The 23,703-nt window shown below is 34.6% G+C and overlaps 1 protein-coding gene across 2 annotated transcripts in view; it reads left to right on the top strand.

The window, feature by feature from the left end:
• Positions 1-22,033, top strand: part of hhla1 (HHLA1 neighbor of OC90) — a 28,270-nt gene extending 6,237 nt beyond the window's left edge. Inside the window, exons 4-15 of one of the 2 annotated variants that reach the window (XR_012393702.1) lie at positions 2,144-2,224; positions 3,673-3,756; positions 3,887-3,970; positions 4,535-4,618; positions 4,740-4,796; positions 6,545-6,621; positions 6,703-6,732; positions 6,866-6,964; positions 7,673-7,999; positions 14,764-14,959; positions 17,073-17,155; positions 21,828-22,033. Coding sequence is in view for 1 of the 2 variants with exons in the window: in XM_009298742.5 (XP_009297017.1) it covers positions 2,144-2,224; positions 3,673-3,756; positions 3,887-3,970; positions 4,535-4,618; positions 4,740-4,796; positions 6,541-6,621; positions 6,703-6,732; positions 6,866-6,964; positions 7,673-7,999; positions 14,764-14,959; positions 17,073-17,155; positions 21,828-21,871 (1,250 nt within the window). In the remaining variant the exon portion in view is untranslated. Of the gene's footprint in view, positions 1-2,143; positions 2,225-3,672; positions 3,757-3,886; positions 3,971-4,534; positions 4,619-4,739; positions 4,797-6,540; positions 6,622-6,702; positions 6,733-6,865; positions 6,965-7,672; positions 8,000-14,763; positions 14,960-17,072; positions 17,156-21,827 lie in introns of both variants that reach the window. The other variant, XM_009298742.5, reaches the window with a different exon arrangement.
• The last annotated feature ends 1,670 nt before the right edge of the window (positions 22,034-23,703 follow it).

Here is a 23,703-nt window from a genome sequence, read left to right as displayed (position 1 = left end):
CAGCAGAAATGTAATAACTGTAACTAATTACTTTGAAACTAAGTGAAGTTTCACAAACTAATTTCGAGAGGAGCACATGATATCCTCCTGAGACCCGGCCCATTGACTTGTGTCGGACATTGCGTTTTCATGAATTTTCTTTGAATTTTTTGAGCTACTCTGTCAAGTCCTGTTGATAGGACATCCTGGGCTTTCTAGTGATATGTCAGTTGATTGGCTGGCATGCTAGAAACCACTTCTTACACTGCATCCAAAATGGCCGACATACAAAAAAAGGGGAACGAGAGAGGCATGTAAAATTTAGGTTTTTAAATGTTTTTTTTACTTTTATTATTACATATATTTGTTTATTAAAGTGTCAGGGACAATACATTTAGCTTTCAAAGCTTTTAACTCGTTTGTGTTTAATTTGTGTTTAATACATCCTTTTTTTGAAATGTTCACTATAGTGGACACCAGGACCATCTTAATGTAATTAATGACTACATGTTGTAGGGGGCAGAACTGAAGCAGAGAGGATTCTTTATAAGATATTTAAGGGAGACTCTGATTTAGAGTCTGACTATCAGATAATTAGAGAATTAGAGACAAATCGCTTTTATGTTACATTTGTTTTGGATTATCATCAATTCTTTTTTTTTTTTTTTTTTGTAGTTTGGCTTTCTTTAGACTAAAACGGTTTTAGGAATTTCAATACAAAAAGAAAAAAAAAGGCTTTTGTTTTGATTTTGTTACATAAATATTGCATTAATATCCCTTTACAGCCATATCCTGTAGTTTTGTTGTCTGAGTGGCAGTCGTTTGGAGCTAAAATGGTCCTGTGGTCCATTACAGTGAACATGCTGTAAAATAAAATTAAAAATAAAAACAAAATGTAAAAAATCAAAATTGTAGATTTTTTTTTAACCCAAAGGATGTAGGAAATCACTGAAAAAAGAAAAAAAATTATTTGGGTCTCAGGAGGATATGATTGACTGCAGCTGGTCTCTCATCTACAATCATTAGTTAGCCAATCAGATTAATCCAAACTCACTATAAGTAGCCTAGCAAAAAACTACTCCCTTATCTTCGTTTTCCAAAGAAACCCCCCATCTACTTCTTCTCCCCCTTTCTTCCTTTACCACGGGGAGCTCTCGAAAACTACCTGATCTCATACTCCCCTTACTTGCTCAATCGACCAGGCTCAATTATCTCTGAGCTCAGGGTTCTCTCCCGGGACAGTATGCCAAACCTGCTAACATTTGTCAAACAATATCTAAGTGTGAACTTTTGAGGCCAGCACTGAATGTCACTTCAAGAGTTCACACTTAGCTGAGGATTGATTATAAGCAAGTTTGGCATGCTGTCCCAGGTGAGAGCCCTGGGCTCCCTTCCGTTTGCAGGGCGAGAGGGGAGCCTTGGGCTCAGGTAGATCTCGATAACTCCCCCCTTGATAAGAGCTGATGATGACTAAAATGAATGCTATGAAGAGGTATGCTGCACGATGAGAGATTGACTGTAGTGCTAAATTTAGATTGATCAATTCACTTGTTGTACATGTTTTTGGAATGTGGGAGGAAACCGGACGACCTGGGGAAAACCCAAGCGAGCACGGGAAGAACATGCAAACTATGCACAGAAACGACCGCTGGCCAGTTAAAGGACTAGAACCGGTGACGTTCTTGCTGTGAGGCAACAGTGCTAACCACTGGGCCACCGTGCCACCCTATGGAGGGAAAGGTGAAGAGGTAGGGGTGGAAGGGGGGATTCTTCAAATCGAAGATGACTGTAGTGAAAAACCCTGGCTCTTTATAGTGGGTTAGGAATGGCCTGGTTAGTGGATCATACATGCTAATGCAACCATAATCATGTGATTCTCTCGAAATTAGTTTATGAATAAACTTCACTAATTGCTTTTAAGTGTGTGGGATGTTTTTACGAATCACTTCATGTATTTGAAAGGCTTTTAGATCCTCAGGCGTTTAGTCCTAATGATCAGGTGAATGTGAAATGAAGAAACCGATTGTAGTGATGAGGTTTACTGTATCTCTACAGACTCAGCCTCTGTGTATGTGATTTAGGAATGTTTTACAGGGATGTAAAGAATGGTTTTGCAGATCGATAGCTGGAATGTATAGATGAGTGTAATCTTCAATTTACCCAGAGATCCCAGCAGAGCACATCGACCCTGCTTCCATAGATCTTACTGGACTCGTCAACACACTCATCAACGCTTCACAACCAGGTATTACACACACTCACACACTTGTACAGATATCTTTACAGGGACTTTCCATAGACGTAATGATATATTTTTTTTAAAGCTGTAAATAATATGCCCCTTCTCCAACACTCACAGGAAACAATCTGCATATTTACAGCTTAAAAAGACTTAATTGATTTATGAACCGTTTTCCTCATGGGGAACAAAATAATTCAGTTAATGGTAATACAATAATTATAATTCAGTTCAGTTCAGTTCAGTTTAGCTCAGTTCAGTGTAGTTCAATATTCAATACTGAGAGTCCAAACACTGACAAGCAAATCTATCGATGCCGCATGCGCATCTCTACGGGTCCCAAACCATGCAAGCCAGTCGCAACAGCGGCAAGGAAAAAACTTCAACAATTGGCGAAAGTGAAGTATTAAAAAACCTTGAGAGAAACCACGCTCAGCTGGGCATGACAACTTCTCCTATGGCCAAACGTCTTGTGCAGAGCTGCAGTCTAGGCGCTGAAGGCTGAAGAACACTGGGCGTCAGTGAGGACTCGTCTGTCCCTGAAGCGTCACAGGAATCAGTCACATGCTCTCAAGCTCCTACAAGACCTTCCAGCCACTTTGGCTGTTTGAAAACCATTTTAAAGTTGTAGTTTTTTAAAAGCAAGGTTCGACAATAAAAACGACCCAAACACAACTGGTGGGATCGGTTCTCCTTTAAATAGACTGGAAAAAAAGTTATGCAACCACAGTCTTGCTGCTTTCAAGAGCTCCAGATTTGTGTTTTTGTAAGCAGCACTGGTTGCTTTCGCTTTGACCGTTCTTTGAACAGATTATTAATTGGCCGACGGGTTAACCGTGTGCGTGTGATCAACCTTTCATTGTCACTTACAGTATGTTTTTCACTTGGTTTCTCTAGCTTGCAGTTATTTTTGTTAATATGGTTTAATTATCATTTTTTACAATACCATTGCTTTAATGGGATTAACTCCCCATTTATGTATAGTTAACTAGTGATCTGGAACCTTTAGCCAGGACCGGTTACTGTGCATACTTCAGATACATGATAATAATTATTTTTTAAAGGTCAATTAATTAATTTTTTTATTTTTTAAAGATTGTTAAAAAAAAGTATAGTGTACGACACGACACACACAAAAAGTGAAATGAATGAGGAGGCAAGTGGACATAACCCAAAATCTAAATCAAGTCATTTTAGCTTGTCAAAGTCAAATTTATGCATTTAAAATTTATTTTCCAACAATAAAATTGTGGCTAAGGAAAATGCAGAGAGGCTGGTGATAAAAAAAAAGTTAATGTCAAGCCCTTATTATAGAAAATACTGTGAAATTGTCCTTTCTCTGTTAAACATCATTTGAAAAATATTTGAAAAAAGAAAAAAATAATCACAGGAGGGCTAATAATTCTGACTTCAACTGTATATTAACTAACTAACTGTTTACGTGTGTGTTTCAGGTTCCCAGCATCTTTTCTCGTTACTCAGTGTGACGTCTCACAGTTCCCTCTCTCTCCAAAAGCTCACGCTTCTGGTCTACAACAGTAACTATGCTCATCCACACAGCCAAATCACATCGTAACTACAGCAACAATATAGCACAAATATGATGTAATTCTGTGTGTGTTTGCATGTGTGTATCTGTGCGTCATGTACACATGTTTGGCTGTGTAGTCTCAAACGTACAGGAGATTGAGAGCAGTTTATTTTCATTGAGATACTGTTACTGTCTGACAAACAGGACCAATGACCTAACAGGTGAAATACCTCATTTTATACTTTTTGATTCAAATGATTGTCTGTCTGCCTGCCTGCCTGCCTTCCTATCTATCTATCTACCTATCTATCTATCTATCTATCTATCTATCTATCTATCTATCTATCTATCTATCTATCTATCTATCTATCTATCTATCTATCTATCTATCTATCTATCTATCTATCTATCTATCTATCTATCTATCTATCTATCTATCTATGATCTATTAATAGCGGTGTACCTCAGGGCTCAGTATCAGGCCCTTTTCTGTTTCATATTTATATTTTGTCTTTCAGTTGTTTTAATGTATTTGTTTATTTATTTAAATATTATTCGAATAAATGTTCAGTATCAGTTGGCTCCAATGGCCTTGTGTTTAGTGAATCGACACATACATGCAGCACTACGATTTCTAGTCCTTTGGTTATCCTTTCCCCCTCTCTTTCTATGTTTCCAAAAAAAATTGTTAATACTCTCCACTGTCCTGTCCTATCAAATGTGAACACCTCTAAATAATAATTCAATATCAAATTCTAATCCAGCATCGCTATGGTGTTTTGTAGATTTCACTGCTATTCTGCTGGATGTGATGGGAAATTCCACCAGTTACCTGCAAGAACTATTTAAATCCAGCTCCATCCTCTCGGGTACTCAGTAGTGTCATGTGAAACCCTAGCATTAATGTACTGTAATGGTCTACTGGTCACTCTTCATATATCATATCAGTGTCATGTTGTCTATGTGTTTGTGCTATTATAATTATTTCAGTCAGTCAGAAGAACAGCTCTGACTGCATCTATATCTGTGTCATGGCTGGAAAGACAGGTGAGTGACAGTATTCATTTATAAACTGCTTTTTTTTTTCAATCGAATCCATTTTTTTTTTTACTTCATTAAGTCAAAAATGGCACAGTATAGATATGAACTCACTCAAGACAAGTTTTTTTTTTTAAATGAGCGCACTGCATAAATGTATTACAGTTTTTCTCAGTCGCTTTGGTACATTTTCCAGATCAGAATTGTAATTTGCAAAGCAGTAAGTGCATTTCTCAAAACAAAACGTACACATAGCAAAACACCACAGATTACCTGCAAAACCCAGTCTCTTGCTCAAAATCATTAGCTCATCTCTCAAAACAAACTTTCTGTGTCAATGAACATGTCAGTATAGCGTCAAAATTAGAATTCATTGTCTCATTGTGTGTGGATAAGACAAATTTCTTAGGCATGTTGTCAATTTAACAGTGATCTCTGAAGGGCTGCTCTGATGTAATGATAGATTTTTTTGTGCTGTTTGTACTGTAATTTGTTGACAGATCATGTCATTGTGATACAAAAAAGAAAAGACAGCAATGCATAGCACAAAGAAAAAATAACACAAAAGTAGAAATGTGAACACAAATGGCTGTGCAAATAGTATAAAGTGCTGTCTTGAGCACTTCGAGAAAGTGTCACTAAAATCAGACTTTTTTGCATTGGAAAAAATTAACAGAGTAACTGTCATATTGAAAACATGACAAAGACATCTGATTATTCTGTTCATAAACAATGATGTCAGGACTTTTCATCTTGATGACACTGACACTTTCATTGACATCAGCACTTGATTTTGAGGAATGAGCTGTCCATTTTGAGCAAGTGACACGCTTTTGCAGGTTATCAGCTAGGTATTCAGTTTGTACTAATTGATAATGAATGAGAATTGATAATGTAGAAAACAGAAGGGAATTGCACATAATCATATATATGGATTTGCAACTTGTGAAGATCGAACAGGTAGTTTTGAGAATTTCAATTCTGATCTAACAAATGGACCAAAGTGACTGAGAAAAACTGTAACTATGATTAGCAATGCTCTACACCAGTGGTTCTCAAACTGTGGTACTTGTACCACTAGTGGTACGCGGGCTGCCTTTTAGTGGTATGCAGAGTGATCCATTATGTCATATGTACATGCAACATATTTAAAAATGTATCAAAAATGGTTTATATATGAATATGATAACATATAGCCTTTATTTATGAGGTCCAAGCAATATTTCCAGGTTTTGATGAACATGATACTTTAGGTCAACACTTTACATTTAGGTACTGGAGATTTTTTTTTACCTTTTAAGAACAGTAGCCTACTATTTTAATGATTTTTTAAAAGCACATTTCAATTTAAACGTTGACATTTTATTTTGATTGTTTTTTTTGTTTGTTTTTTACATATAAGCACAGCAGTGTTAATGTTTAAACCATTTAAAAGGTTTAAAGTGGCTGCTGATAATAATAAATATTCTTAATCATAGTAATTAATCTTCCACATTTTTAAACTGTGCAGAGCTGTAGCTGCCTAATTAGGCCTATTACACTACTGTATTTCAACACTGGTCATATGGTGGTACTTGGAGTGACAATTTTTTTGTGAGATGTTACTTGATGAAAAAAGTTTGAGAACCGCTGCTTTACACTATCTTTTATTTGAAAATAATTGATTAAAATAATCAAAATACGCTAATTACTGTGTATGCAATTAAAAGCAGTAAGAAAAACAAGACAAACTAATATAAGGACCTGTGTTCAGACAGTGATCTGTCAAAGCTGTGGGAGATGGACTCTGTTACACCTCTGTTTAACCAGACCATCACAGAGGAAATCGCCAGAGGTATATATTTATTTCTCTAACACTTTTCTCTTTTGAAGAATAAGACTGGTCAAATGTAATTTTTCTCATGATTTCTTTTAGGTAATATGACATTTCCACTCCTGCCCTTTGGTAAGTGGAAGTATTTATTAGTGTCTGTTTTTCAGCTAAGACACTATAAGCTATCTTGTCATTTTTTTATAAAAATTGTGTATAAATGTATCGTGAGAATGAGAATATACCAATCAGATTCCTACTTTACTAGTGTGGCATGACCTTTCAAACAACAGTGATTTGGTGCAATGGCCTAAAGCCAGTACAGACTCCCACAGGACTGCCAGTACAGATGCCCACAGGAGCACAGGTATCTTAACTACAAGTTTTACGCTTATCTGAACATTTCTACTATTCATATTGATTTATAGTACTGATCCTTTCTAACTGATCTGACTGACACAATATTTCAGCTTTCAATGTTCAAATTATTTGATTTCATGGACTACTTTCACAAAGAGTGGAATAAAAACATATCTTAACTAATGTAGAAGAATCCACCTCTTTGTAGAGATAAACATCAGAGGAAGTGTCAAAGTAAGAGAACTCCAAACATTTTTTGTGAACTTTTTTTCTGTATTGAAGCAGGAACAGAGCTTTGATTAAGTGGCATTGATCTGGTTCATGCTAATTCATGCTAGGAAAATGCTAACAGCATACCAATGCTTAGTAGCAACATGCTATTTATGGCAAAAACATGATAGCATGTTAAGAAAGTGTATGCACACATTCAAGAAACTTGTATTGTTGGTCTGACAGAGACCTTTCGTTCATAACATTGTGATTTTAATAAATTGTTCTCTGTCAGTGGGCTAATTTTTTTATTGTCAAAAACACAATTGCAACATGCTAATTCATGCTAAAAATAAGCTAATTTTAGATTTTTTTTCAATTACAAAAATGTGCATGGATAAATTGTTTTTATCCAGGTGGGGTAAAAAGTCATTTAAATCCATGGTTAATTAAATTTGAATGCCAAAAAGGTTCAAATTGCTTGTTTTTTTAAATTATTTTACAGTATCAACTAGCAACTTACCATTGACAACCACTGATGCAACAGTGACATCATCAACCCCTATAGCAGCTCTTCCAACTAGTGCCACTGTAAAAACCACTACAACGACTCCTATGCCAACCACACCCACTAGTGATCTTACAACAGCTGGGACGAGCCAACCAACACCCGATTTTATAACATCAACAAAGTCCAGACCCAGGACTGAAGCCACTGTAACCACACACACCATCACTTCCAGGGTGACCATGACATTTCCACAGCCAACTTTGAGAAGAACCACGACAAGCATCCAGCAGCTCACTAAAGCATCCCATACTGAAAAACCAGGCAAGACTCACTATCATCATCAACATACACAAACACAAACACACACACTCACAAACTAGGGATGAGGCCTTAATATAAAAGGTGGACAAAAATAAAGCAAATAATAAAACAATGTGATAAACGAAACAAATATTAAGATGCTCTTACTATTTTCTGTTATGTATAATGAAAGTTTTAGGGGGAAAGCAGGTTGGAATTATTTTGAACTATACATGTAAATATTTACAGTAAGTAAGCTTCAGTTTGTTAACATTAGTTAAGAACATTAGTGAACAACATGAACTAATTATTCAATATTCTGAAGCATTGATTTATAATAGTTGCAGTATCTTTGAAGTAGTGTTTTTATTAATTGATGTAATAAAGAAAAAAAAACTTGAAGATAAAAATAGACCCATTTAAAAAGAAAACTATTGGAGTTATTTGAGACTTTGTGACTTTCCACTTTTAATTTAATGAGTTTTGGGGGTATACAAAGTATACAATGTACAATTTGTCACACATAAGAATTAATGGGAAATGGCACATTTTAGAAAATGTTCAAATAAGTAAACAGTATATCCGAATGCTAAGTTTGTTTATGTAGGGGAGAGCGGAAACGAAAGCAACGTGGGACGGAAGTAACAAATCCATTTTCTCAAAGCCCTGACCACATTTTCTTTTCAGACTCTGACAGCACATTCAGCATGATAGAGTTGCCAAATATAACCTGATTTCTTGACTGAGTCTCGCAGTTAGCTCCAAATTTCTGTTTTGAAGAGCAAAAAGTAAATTATTGTAAGTATTGTAGCGGTTCTTTTTTCCTTATTGCAAGTTGCGTTTCTCTTTTCCTGCAACACACTAATGATTTATCTATAGGGTATTTAGTGCAATAACACATCCTTAACTTTGCAGTGTCTAAGGTTTTCCATATAAATGTAAATCAAATTTAAATGGAAAGAGTTGATGAAAGTAACGCTGTCATGTATACCCCACTGCTAATAGCATACCTTAGTTTCACTTCCACATTAGAGTTTGCTGTGCTTTGATTCAGATGTTTTATAAAAAATAAATTATGCATAGTGCCAATATTAATAAAGTATTCAAAATGTTTCAAAATATTTAAAAATGTAAAAAAAAAAAAAAAAAACATTTTGTGTTGTTGAGTTGCTTTTGAAACGTTAAATTGAACTGAAATTTAATATGAAAATGCAGTTTAATTTTTTTTTGCAAAAATAAAGGACAAATATGTTTGCAGTGAATATTATCAAGGTCATAGTGAGATATATTTAAAATAAACCAAATGAAGCCAATACGTTTAGTTAATCATTTGTTTAAAGTGAAGTTAAATTGCAGTTGTTCAACATTGATACAAAATAACAGCTGATTTTGATAGACCACTGTTGTGAGTTAGTAACCACGGCAAAAAAAAATTGTTCTGCTAAATACATTATCTTTTAAAATTTATGAAAAATGTTATTTTCTTCCCTGCTCTCACCTATAGAATCTGCCTTTAGTTCCACAGGGCCCTCTAGTGGCAAAAAACAAACAATGCAGGTTTTTGTGATTTTTACATTACAGACACTACAGAGACCCAATTGCCTTCATTCTTGGGAACAAAAATGACAACCTTTTAGATAAAATCCGAGAGCTCTCTGACCCTCCATAGACAGCAATAGTTCCGAAATTCCACCTTGTGTAAAATGGACATCTGATGTCACTTTTAAACAATATATCCAGTAAGGAATGTGAAAAGAAAACAATCTGATGTATCAAAACAGTGATATAATTAAAAACGTTTACTAAATATATTAAGCTTCAACACAGTAAGAACAATATGCACTGTTATTTTTGTTGTTTAAATAATTGTTTTTGTGTTTTTTGTTTTGTTTTATTAATTACAAGAAACTGTATTATACAACTTAGAATACTGTAAAAGATGATAGTTATTTTACACAATAATTACATTAGAAACACAAGATAAAGAGGAAAACCTAAAAAAGCATAAAAAGTTAAGAGAAATAATGCAATAAATAATAAATAAATAAATAAATAAATAAATTTTGAATATTCAAGTAGCATGAAAGATCTCAACATATCTGCTCAAGAAAGAAGCACATTTCTTATTTTCAGTTAATCTAAGTGATTTAATTAAATGTTCTATTTCACATAGGAAGTCTATAAAGATTGGACTTTTTTTAAGGAACCTCAGTTTCTGAGAATAAAATTTCCCAGCAGGTATAAGAAAGTTTACAGTGGCTTCTAACGACTTCTTTTGGTTTTCAAAATAACAAATAATGTCCTTAATGTGCAAATAACCACCCATATAACCCTTGGAAAACCAATATGAACTTAAATCATCCCAAAACAATGATGATATATCGCATGAAAAAAACAAGTGACAAATATCTTCACTCATTCCTACAAAATGTGCAAATATCATATAACATCGCAAAATTTGGATAAGAGTGCATTACATGGGTAAATATTGTCGGGTCGGGTGGTTTGCAAGACCCACCCCTCACTTATACATGACATTGAGCTTATATGAGCTTATATGTCTTATTTTGATCATCATAGTGAAAATGACCCATCGAAAAGGCCTTAAGACTAAGCAGAATCCTCAGTTAGCTGTCGCTTCGGAGTCACTTCAGCTAATCAGTTTTGGCCAATGCAAACAATTATTTTACATGACTCCAACATCCAGCTGTGCAGGAAAACATACAATTTGAAGTATGAGAAGTCATATTTCGCAACTGTATTGTTTTTAAATGAAGAAACCATTTTTCAAGAAACTTTTATTGTAAATCTTGGCTCTTATTCAAACAAAAAATGACCAATAAAAAGGTGTGAAGCACCAAAAGTGCCCATATTAAAATTTATTTGAATACTATTTTGGCTAAAATATAAAAAAAGTGTGGTTATGATTGCCATTTGACAATCTAATTCAGAACAGTGCTTAAAATATCACTAAGATACAAGATTTAAATTTTATAATTAAATAGAAAATGAGGCGTATAATTGCAAGAAGGTCAATTTTTTGAGGAAAACAGAACCACCCCTTTCACCAGGCTGGCGTCTGTAAACTGTGCTATGTAGAATAAAAAAGAAATGAGCCAATTACTCAGAAAAGATAGCTATTGTTTTAGAGTAAAAAAAATTAAATGAACTGTGTGAAATCTGCCTTTGTAAGCATGCTACTAACTAACCCCCTGTCTGTTACAACATGCCCCGCAGGTGGGGTAAATAATAGCATTTTTACTCCTGGCACTTTTGGCAATACAGGAACCATAAGTCCGGTGATCATATTTTCAGTGCTCATTTGTAGGAGAGGCTTGTGTGTTATTGGTAAAAAAATAAATAAAATGTGGTTTGTCTAACCCCATTACTTTGTTCATTATTTGACCAATACCAAAAGGTGTTACTTTGTTCCCTGCTCTCCCCTATGTAAATGGGATACTTGGGGTATGAACTTATTATTGAAGTCTTTACTAAAAATAGATTTTCCTCCAAAGCTGTGACAATTGTTTGGAACGTGCTTTCTAACTAGACCTGCTTTCATCAGACATAGTAATCTGTATAGCCTTAATTGACTTAAATTCCATATAACGGACATGGAATTGATTAATATTTATAAAACTCTCGTAAGTTAAAAGATCCCCGTTGCTATTAAAAAGATCAGAAACAAAAATAATGTTCCGTTGTTTAAATAAAGATATCTATTCAAATGACTAGCTGACGCGCACACGCTGGAATGTGACATCTCGTGACCTTTTCTTCTGTTCAAGCGGCTGCGGCGGCACAGCGGTGCCCGGGCAGGGTTAATTTTATTGTTGCCATGCCAATGATTTGATTTGAATGGAGTCAGTACGGAGCTGCTGATAGTGTCCATAGCAACGCTCCATTATTTTCCCGGGAGATTGTTGTGATTTGGCGGGGTCAGGCAAGGTTAAAAGCACATTAAAAATCAATATATACACACTTGCGTCTGTCTCATCGAGTCAGACTCAGAACACAGCGGTCACCGCATAACGTTATATGAGAGCGAGAGAGAAAGAGAGAGAGAGACGTGAATCACACACATCTGAGAGGCTTTTACCTGCTGCCCATGTCAACAGCTCTCCATACAGGTGCCCTCATTCACAGCGGAAGACATGGAGAGACAATGAGAGCCCTCATCGACCCTCGAGTGGACATTTAATCTGACACATAAATACAGATTTAGCCACTAGATGGCACTACAAGCTAATGCAAATGAACATACACAGACGCAGCTATTATGATTCACCAGTCTCAATTTATGGTCTCAATTGACAAAATCATGATTTACATACAGTAACTGGATGTATCTGTCGTTATTTGAACTCAGTAGTACATGACATGTTTACTCTGTTCACATGCAGGTAAACTGAAAAAAGTTATTGTATTTACTCAATTTTTCTAAGGTAAGTGGTTGCAAACAATCTATATGGGCTGAATTTAAACAAATAAATGAAATTGAACATTACTCAGTTTAATCTGTTTAAATTATAACATATAAATTGTTTGTGCCGCTTACCTTAAAATGTATTTTCTGTCAATCCAATTAATTGTTTATTTCAGCCTATAGGAATATACTTTTCTTATATTATTGGATAGTTTTACTTGACATTTGTGAGATGTATGCTAATTTTAATGCTTTAAATAGGTTAAACAGTTGTTATTTTTTATTTTTTTTAACGCTATTTCATTAAACATTTCCACTGACAACTGATATGGCATCCCAAAAGAAAATCCCCCCAAATTATTTATATTCTTGTTTTAATATATATTTTTATAATTATTTTAGTATTGTAGAATTAATTTTATTCAAATGACGTATAAACTATTAAAAAAAATAATTTAGCAGTTTTTATGCCTTTTCTCTAAACTTTTTCATAGACATCATGATATGGCATCCCAAAAATCCCTAAAAATATTCATATTCTTGCTTTAATATGTATTTTTTATAATCATTCTTGTGTTATTATTATTTTATAATTATTTTAAAATTGCATCAATGTCATTATTTTATTATATTAAAATATGTATGAATTATTTAAAAAAGTATTAAAATTTTTTTTATTTCCCTCGACAGTTCCACTGACAACTGATTTGGCATCCCAAAAGAAAATCCCCCAAATTATTCATATTCTTGTGTTAATATATATTTCTATATAAATTATGATTATTTTATAATTGTAGAATTTGTTTTATTCAAATTATGTATCAATTATTATAATCTATTTTATTTAGCCTATTAAGTCTCTTTTCTAAACATTTCCACAGACATCTAATATGGCATCTTAAAAAAAAAAAAAAAACAATCCCCCAAATAATTTATATTATTGTGTTATTGTTATTATTATTATTATTATTATTATTATTAATATTATTATTATTATTATTATTATTATTATTATTATTATTATTATTATTATTATTATTATATAATTATTATAGAAAATCCGATTGTCATTATTGTATTTTATTACAATTATTTATGAATTATTCCAAAATTTATTTCATTTTTTTTATTTCTCCAAACCTTTTCACTGACATCTGATATGGCATCCCAAAAGAAATGAGCGTTTTATCATATATATTTTTATAGTCATAATTATTTTAGAATAAAATACAATTGAAAAGAAAAATCACCAAAATTATTTACATTCCTGTGTTATTATTAATTTAAAATTATTTTAGAATAGTATTTATGTCATTATTGTATTTTATCAAAATTATAAATGAATTATTTTTAAAAAATATTTACTGTTTTTATTTCTCCAAACGTTTCCACTAAGGTCTGATATGGCATCCCAAAAATGTTTCATTTACTTTCATTTCTTTCTTTCTTGTTTAATTTAAATTAAGTTTGTAAAATGAATTATTATGTAAAATGAATTAAGTATGAGTTAATTAAAAACAAAATAATTATTATGCCTTTTCTCTAAAAATTTCCACTGACGTCTGTAGAGGATTGCCTTTTATAATTATTTTAGAATTACACATGTCATTATCTTATTTTATTAAAAGGATGTATGATGTATTTAAAGATTTTTTCTCCAAACGTTTCCACTGAGGTCTAATATGGCATCCCAATAGAAAATTCCCTAAATTATTTATATTCTTTTGTTATTCTTATTTCATAATTATTTTAGAATAGTATTTCTGTTATTCTTTTTTTATTAAAATTATGCATGAATTATTAAAAGTTAATTTCATTTTTTTTCTCTAAACATTTATACTAACATCATCATATGGCAACCCAGAAGATAATTCTCCAAAATATTTATATTCTTGTGTCATTATTATTTTATATATTTATAAATAATTGTAATTAATTTTAATTATTCAAGTTGTATGAATTATTTAAAAAAATAACTTTTTTTTAACTGACATCATGATATGGCATCCTAAAAGAAAATTCTACAAAGAAAATTGATAGAATTGCAAAGCTCAAACAGTAGGAAGCGTTTTAAAAGCAGAGCAAGCTTTACTTTAATGGCATCTCTCTGGCGAGTCAGCAAATGGCTTACATTCTCTGCAAATAATGATGAATAAAATATTCACATAAAAAATCTAATTATCACATACAACCAGCAGAACAAGGACACACTTTCCTTTATCTATCAACATGCTGCAAAAATGTTCCTCTTCAAAAATACATGACATTCTTTCATCTTTCTGCGTTCTTTCATCTTTTGGTACTCGCAGCACTTTCTGTCCCTCAGTCTTTTTTGTGATGATATTATTTCTTGTGACAGGATGCCCATGGAGAAGAGAGCTGCTTCATCAAGAAAGTGAGAAAGAGGACCTAAAGGAGACCCCCGAAGAGGAGCTGTCGTGGGGCAGAGCGACCATCAGCTCGGTGAAGCTGCAGCCGTGTGTGTTTGAGCTGTGCAAGTTTTACTCTCAGTGTGTGTGCAGAGGATTCAGCCACCGAGCAGCAGCTTTACAGCGGTACGGCACTGCACCACAGCTGTTTACACCCCCAGCAGGACATACACAGCAGGCAGGAATAATGCACATGCATTTTACAGAAGACTCGCAAAGCTGTGTTGGGTATAATTAGTTACAAAGTAACTAGGTACTTTAATTAAATTACATTTCAGCTGAAAAGGTAAAGTAAGGGATTACTGTTCATTTTTAAGTCAGTTTCTTGGAATACACTTGCGTTAAATTCATTAAGTCATTCATTTTCCTTCGACTTAGTAACTTTATTCATCAGGGGTTGCCACAGGGGAATGAACCCACGAGAACACAGGGAGAACATGCAAACTCCAAACAGAAACGCCAACTGACCCAGCTAACTACTGAGCCACAGTGTCGCCCATGCCTTAAATATTCATTCATTCATTCATTTATTCATTCATTTTCTTTTCGGCTTAATCCCATTATTGATCTGGGATCACCACAGCAGAATGAACTGCCAACTGGCAGTGGGTAGCACTGTTGCCTCACAGCTAGAAGGTTGATGGTTCGAGCCTCGGCTGGGTCAGTTGGCATTTCTGTGCGGAGTTAGCATGTTCTCCCCATGTTTCCGTTGGTTTCCTCCAGGTGCTCCGATTTCCCCCCACAAATCCAATGCGGTGCAGGTGAATTGGAAATGATAAAATTGACCGTAGTGTATTGTGTGTGAATGAGTGTGAATGGATGTTTCCCGGTAATGGGTTGCAGCTGGAAGGCCATTCGCTGTAAAACATATGCTGGATAAGTTGGCAGTGACCCCAGATTAATAAAGGCACTAAGCCGAAAAGAGAATGGATGAATGAATAAATGAATGAATTTTCATTTATGGGTGGCGCGGTGGCGCAGTGGGTAGCCCTGTTGCCTCTCAGCAAGAAGGTCACTAGTTCGAGTCTCGGCTGGGTCAGTTGGCATTTCTGTGTGGAGTTTGCATGTTCTCCCCATGTTGGTGTGGGTTTCCTCCGGGTGCTCTGCTTTTCCCCACAGTTCCCCCACAGAATTGCAAAAGTATTATATAAATACTGTATATGGAAAACACCTGAGAATCACAAACTACAGAAAATGTTAATTGATGTATATTTTTACAGCGTATGTTAATTACCCAGGTTTGTTTATGAAATGAGTAGCTTGAGAGTGTTAGACTGTAATTGTGCACAGGGCTGTAGCCAGCCTGATAAAAGGGGTGGTTCTTTTTTCTCAAAAGTTAGACCTTTTTGCAGTTATACACCTCATTTTAATTATAACATTTAAATTTAGCATTTTATTGCCATTTTAGGCATTGTTTTTAGCTGAACTTGACAGATGGTAATCATAACCACACTTTTTGATGTAGGCTCTACCAAAATTTCCTAAAGATTTAGAATAAAGAAATATGACCAAATACTTATTTTTAAAGCACAATTTATTACATAACAAATCATAAAATAACACATTAATCTGTTAAAGGTTTAAATGAAAAACTGTAGCCTATTGTCATTTATTAGGCAAATAACAACCTGGCAGCACATTCAACTTTCAGAAATCAGAATTTGGCCATTTCAATAAAAAAGTAGTTAAAACATAATTATAATAATAATGTAGATCTTCACAGTTTTTCTAGCCTCCTCTCGTAAAAACAAAAAAAGTACATTTGAAAATTCCTGAATAACAACAATAGCCAAATAGCTGAAAATTAATTTTAATAATGGCTGCTTTTTGTGCTTTTTATTGGTCAAATTTTGTTTCAAAAATAAGATCCAAGATGAATGTTTTCTCTGTTTAAAAACAATACAGTGGTGAAAGATGACTTCTCTTACGTCAGGTTGTATGTTTTCTTGCACAGCTGCATGTTGAACTCATGAAAACAAATTGTTAGCATTTGGCAAAACTGATTAGCTGAAGCAACAGCTAACAGAGTGTTTCCCTTGGTCTTAAAGCCTTTTTCAATGGATTATTTTCACTATTTATAGTGACATTGCAGTCAAAATAGGACAAATGATCTCATGGAACAAATTCTGAACTTTTGTCAGTGAGGGACGGGTCTTCCGAACCACCCGAATCGCCCTGGCTACAGGCCTGCCTGCATTCAGTAGTATTGTATTAATAATGTTTTGTTTGTGTTCAATAGATACTGTGTGGACAGTCACCGATGGTATGAGAGACATACTGCAGAAGTCTGCGGTCGGATGAGGAGAATCACCTTTTCCAGAAGTGAGTTACACAACATCAACCAATCTAATACTGACAGGAAACAAATGATATAATAATGATTTAATAACCCTATTACATACATACAGTATAAAACATTCATCACATATACAGTACAAAACATTCATCTAACTCTAAAAGTCCATTCAAATCATTAGCAATAACAGAGAGAAGTTCCAATTATTGAAAGTCCTTTATGCTTAATTTAACCCTCAAAATGCATCCAAAACCAGCATGATAACTTAATATTTTTTTACATAAAACCATGAAAATTTTTGGATCCACAGCTAATCTTCTTATATGGAAAACGTTTTGAATGTTACCATGCTTTATTATTGTACATTTTAATTAAATAACAAACTGAGAAGTTGTTATGAAGGTTAACAGTTTTTTTTTTTTTTTTTCAAGCATACACTTTTGTTTCGGAACGTATCTCGTTTGCCCAGTTAGCCCGGTTCGTTTGGCATATGTGAACAGGGCAATCGCGCTCTGTTCCGCGCCAAAGTAATCGCTCCGAGATCGCTTGAATGAGGTGGTCTCGGCTCGATTGAAACAAACCCTGGAGCGGTTCGATTGCAGTGAGAAAGCGATCCGATCCGAGCGCGGTTATATCACTGTGTTTTATGGATATGTAATAGGTATACGGCCATATGAAGAGAGAATTATGAGTAGGGCGGGAAGTTTCGCGAGTCTCCGGATGCCCGCAAACGAGTGATGATCTCCCGGTAATCTCGCGTCTCCCTCCTGGTCCTCAAATAGGCACCGTCGCGCACCCTTCTCACCCCTCCCCACCGCATCTCTCCTCAGACACGTCGCGCGCGCACACCCTGTCAATCACCACCAAACCACCACCTATCCTGACAGCTCAGCGGGACGCTGCAAAATAAACCCTGACACTCTGACCAATGTGAGGAGAGTTTACTCGCACGTGACTTGTTTTAGCTCTTTTGGTCCGATTAGAAACTTTGCAGTGTGAAAGCGAACCGCTCCAAGAGCAAAGAGCAACAATGTAACAATTGTAATCTCTGTTTCGGAACAACTGAATCGATTCACAGGTGTGAAAGCACCCTTAAACTTAAATTAAAACTTAGAATAAAAAATAGAAAATATAGTTCACAATATTACTACAGACGATATATAGCATTAAACGATTAAAAAAAAGTTATTTATCTTTATTGATAATATCTTCATTCATTTCTTTCGGCTTAGTCACTTTATTCATCAGGGGTCACCACAGCGGAATCAACAGCCAACTTATCCACCATATGTTTTACACAGCGGATGCCCTTCCAGCTGCAACCCAGTACTGAGAAACATCCAAACACACTCATTTACACTCATGCACTACAGTCAATTCTTTCGTTTATTCAATTCACCTATAGCGCATGTCTTTGGACTGTGGCGGAAAGCGGAGCAATAAGAGGAAACCCATGCACACACTAGGAGAACATGCAAACTCCACACAGAAATGCCAACTAACCCAGCCTGGACTCTAACTCGCGACCTGCTCAGCGACTAGCTGTGAGGTGACAGTGCTAATCTCTGTGCCACGGTGTCACCCCTCTGAGGTGATTATTCTGGACTATTTAGAGTTATGTCAGTCTGCGGTTAAAAGCGTAAGATCCGCTTTATTATTCCATCTCAAACACACACACACACACACAGGTCAGCTCATTAAATGATCTGCATGCGTGTTTGTGTGTGTATACTTGTGTGTATGTGATCCCATTTAAACCCTCTTCCTACCAGACTAATGATGTCTAGGGTCAGTTTTAATGATGGTGAAGAGTGTGTTGTGTTGTGCTGGACAGAGACAGAAGATGAAACAGGTTGCAGACAGACACCTGATTAGAGCGTCTCCAGCGGTGAACTGAACCGTCTGAGACTGTTGATCGTGTTTGGTTAGTTCTTGAGAATCTCCAGTCATTTAAGGCCACATGCGGCTCCTTGTTTGCTGACCACACAAGCATCCTCAGCTATAATTGTGTGAAGTCGGACATGAGCTGATGAAGCAGAAAAGCACTGAAATGGCACAAGTTAGCCAAGAGCAGACATGAACTGAAATTGCAGGACTTTCTGATTATTGCATTAGGGCTCTTATAAGTGTGGCTTGAAAAGCATCTGCTGGATAAAACATATAATTGGCGGTTCATTCCACTGTTGTGATAAATCAGAGACTAAGCTGAAAGAAAGTAAGCGAGTTAGTGAGTGAGGGTTCATATTGGAAATGATGAAAGCTTGATTCTGTGACTGAATAACAATAATAATAATAATAATAATAAATATAGCTGCAAGCAGCAATAGCTGGGCCAAGCAATCCAGAGGCCATGAGCAGCAAGCTCTACAGAGAACACCATATCAAGTAACACAATGATTTTTGAATACATTTAAAGTTCATTTAACTGGTAATGTAAGCAAAAACATAAGCATGTCAAAAATTTATTGGTTTATAACTCTTGACCAGTAGGTGGTGCTGTTACTATATGTATGTGATGTGGTCAGTGTGAGGGGACAATTACATACATTAAGTTTTGTCAATATGTATAAACATTGTAGAGTTACAGCCTCAGATGCAGTTTGCCATTGTACCAGCATATTTGTTGTGCAGTAAACAATAACCGTATTGCCAAAACTGCTAACTCTTTGTCAACATCATCTGAATATCACGTGACTCAAATTTGGTGAAAATTGGACCAATGGCCTAGGAGGAGCTTTTGAACAAAATCAAAATGACGATCATCTTTGTGCCAAGATGATCTGGTTAAATATTGGTGACAATTGGACTAACCTTGTAGGATGAGTTCGAAAAAGTAGGTTTTACAAACTCTTAATTTTAGAAAAAAAACTTAACTATACATTTTTTTTTATTTGGTGTCAATTTGAATTGGCATAAGCCAACAAATCAAGGAAAAAAGAATTTTGATTTTGCCACCCATGGTTTAAAATTTATAAACATTTCAAAATTGCAACTTTGGACAAGTGGTGGCGCTAGAGAGTATGACTTACAGGGTCCAAATTTGGTCCATTTGAAGAATTACATGTCCTCTATCCATATGCCAAATTTCAAATCACGATGATGCCTTTGTACCTTCGGTGCTTGGCCCCTAATAAATAACAGCAATAATCACTTTCTTCTCAGAATTGCAAATTTATATCCCACTGTTGCTAGTAAGTAGCAGTCTAGCAGTTTTTTAGTTTAAGAGATTGTTTAGCAATTGTTTATGTCTAAAAAAAAATCTGAATTGTTATATGTAAACTTAGAATGGCAAGAAATTTGCAAGGTCCCATATAAACTCACAATTCTGACAGATGAATTTAATTAATAGTGGGAAACCTGACTTAACGTTAAGAGTTCAAAGTTTACTTCCATCTTAATTTTTTATTCTCCTTTTAATCCTTTAGGCATCTGTAAGATATTGGCTAATATTTATGATAATTTAACATATATTGGAAAAACACTTTGCTAGTGGACAGTTAAAGAGAGTCACCTAGAAAAATGTCCATGTTATAAAAAAAAATTTAATTAAAAAGAAAAACTGTATCATACTGAGAATCATTATAATGGTGTATGATTTACCAACAGAAATTATAAAATATTTATTTAAAATTCTAATATAATTCTTGTACACACTACAATTAAATAGTTATATTTAAATTTCAGAATATCCAGCAGGCTTGTGTTTAAAGTAAGGGAACAAATGTAATGTATTATAATGTACACTACCTGACAAAAGTCTTTTCGTTGATCGCAGTTGTAAGAGCAACCAATAATAACTTGACTTCTAGTTGATTATTTGGAAAAATGGCAGAAGGTAGATATTTCCGATGACCCATCTCCTGAACTGCATCCCAATCATTACAAATACTGCAGAAGGCATACTGGAGCCTGCATGAACTCAAGGTTCTCACAGAAATCAGTCAAGTTTGGTGAAGGAAAAATCATGGTTTAGGGTTTCATTCAATATGGGGGCATGCGAGAGATCTCAAGCGGGATGACAACATCAACAACCTGAGGTATCAAGATATTTGTACTGCCCATTACATTAGAAACCACAGGAGAGGGTAAATTCTTCAGCAGGATTGAGCTCCTTCTCATACTTCTGCCTCCACATCTAAGTTCATAAAAAGCAAAGAAGGTCAAGGTGCTCCAGGATTGGCCAGCCTATTCACCAGACATGAACATTATTAAGCATGTCTGGGGTAAGATAAAGGAGGAGGTATTGAAGATGAATTCAAAGAATCTTGATAAACTCAGGTAGTCCTGCAAAAACGATTTCGTTGCCATTAAATTCTTTGCAGTATTTTATTTTGGTAAAATAAGCATAATCTAGAGGTATTTTCCTTTCATTTAAGCCACTTCTGATCCCAAATGATCAAACTCAAGTTATTATTTGTATATATATATATATATGATCACATTGCATCTTTTAACTTCATACAGCATATGAAAATAAATCATTCTTTATTTACAAAATAATTAAACCTTTACACGAAACCTAATCGCGTCTCCATAGCAAAAGCATACTATACACCTATTTTACCAAAACATATTTTATATTCATATAATTATAGCCTATAATTAACATTTATGTATTCATACACGATATTTAATCACATTGCTGCCTGGTTAAGTTTCAGTTTGTTTTGAAGCCTTTTCTTTCTCTTTCTCTCTCAGATCTGAAGCAGAAATGTCTGGCAAGAATGTGTGTGAAGATGTAAGTCGAGGTGACAGACATCTGAACTGAAGAGCGTGTGTGTTTATGTATGTGTGAGAGAAACAGCTCTGTAAAACACCCCAGTGAATCTGAGCAGTGTGTAAATCTGTAGTGTCCAGATTTTACTTTCTCTATGAACATGAATAAAACCAAACATATTTACCTATGCCAGATTTTTCATTTGGAACTACACTACAAGCAATTAAATTATATAAAAAACTCAAGTCAAATCAATCAATCAGTCTATCTATCTATCTATCTATCTATCTATCTATCTATCTATCTATCTATCTATCTATCTATCTATCTATCTATCTATCTATCTATCTATCTATCTATCTATCTATCTATCCATCCATCCATCCATCCATCCATCCATCCATCCATCCATCCATCCATCCATCCATCCATCCATCCATCCATCCATCCATCCATCCATCCATCCATCCATCCTAGCAATCATGCTAGCAACATGCTGAAACAGTAGCAGCTCGATAAAACACGCTAGAAACTGAAGCTAGAAGCTTCACTGAACCTCAACACCAATATGCTAATATATGTAAACACTATCAACCTAATAAACATGGTAGCATTGTGGTAAAACATTAGCACTATGTTAAATCACATTACAAACATTCTACCCATCACACATGTATATAATATGCCTCTAAGATGTTTACGATTTAGAAGGCAAATAAAACAGTTTTATCTATCTTCATATCCATTTATCCTGCTATTTTTTTAAACACACAAGCAGCATGCTGAAACATAGTAGCAACTTCAAAAAACATTATAAAACCGTCTAAAGCTTCACTGAACCTTAACTCCAATGTGCTAATACATGTAAACAGAAAATACACATTTCAGACATACAGTACATGTTGAGCTGACAGCTAGCTCTGAGCCAGCAGCTAGCTCTCTGTAGCTCTCAAACTGTCGCCCACTGAGGCTAAGCAGGGCTGTGCCCGATATGTATCTGGATGGGAGACCACATGGTAAAGCTATAGGTTGCTGCTGGAAGTGGTGTTAGTGAGACCAGCAGGGGTGATTTCTTGGTGATTTCCAAAAATCAAATTCATTTTATTAAACTATTAAAGTTACCATTTTTTTTATTAATAAACTACAGACGAAATAACATTGAAGGTAATAAAAAACAGAATGCAAAAAAGAAGCCATAAACCGTTTGATTTATTTTTTTATTTTTTTGGGACTACTAGGGTGATAGACGTTATATTAACCTCATAAAAAATTGTGTTAGATGCAGCACATTGACATTATGGCACCAGGTTAAACTTTCTGGCATCTTTACGGCACTCAGGTTTAAATGATGAATAGACTTGGGCCTATTGTTTGCGCCATTGTGTGCAAGGTTTATATATTTATTACCATCTCAGAGGATATTGGGGGACACAAGTCACTAGCATTGTTATTTTTGGGGGTCGCGGGCTGAAAAGTTCAGGAACCCCTGCTGTATATGACATGGGCCTTTTGGTTAGAACGTTTCTGCAGTGGTTAGCATGTGTCAAATTGTAAAAGTAAAAAATAAAAAAATATATCCTACTTAATCATCATCATCATCATCATCATCATCATTAATATTATTAATATTATTATTAAAGTATAATTTTCTTCATTTCCTTATAATTAATAAATATTGCATTCCATATCTTAATAAATTGCCTCATTATTTACTTATTTAAATGATTTATATATAAGATTAGAATGTGTGTTAGCTTTTGTAAATGATTTTATGTTTTAGAATATGTAATGTTCTCAATAATATTTGTAAAGGAAATATTAGGCCCTATATGTGCTGTTTACATATATTTCAATTAA

Source organism: Danio rerio, chromosome 2, assembly GCF_049306965.1.
Source record: "Danio rerio strain Tuebingen ecotype United States chromosome 2, GRCz12tu, whole genome shotgun sequence".
NCBI classification, from domain to species: domain Eukaryota; kingdom Metazoa; phylum Chordata; class Actinopteri; order Cypriniformes; family Danionidae; genus Danio; species Danio rerio.
Note: the sequence above shows the minus strand (reverse complement) of the source record. Positions and strands in the feature narration are given on the sequence as shown.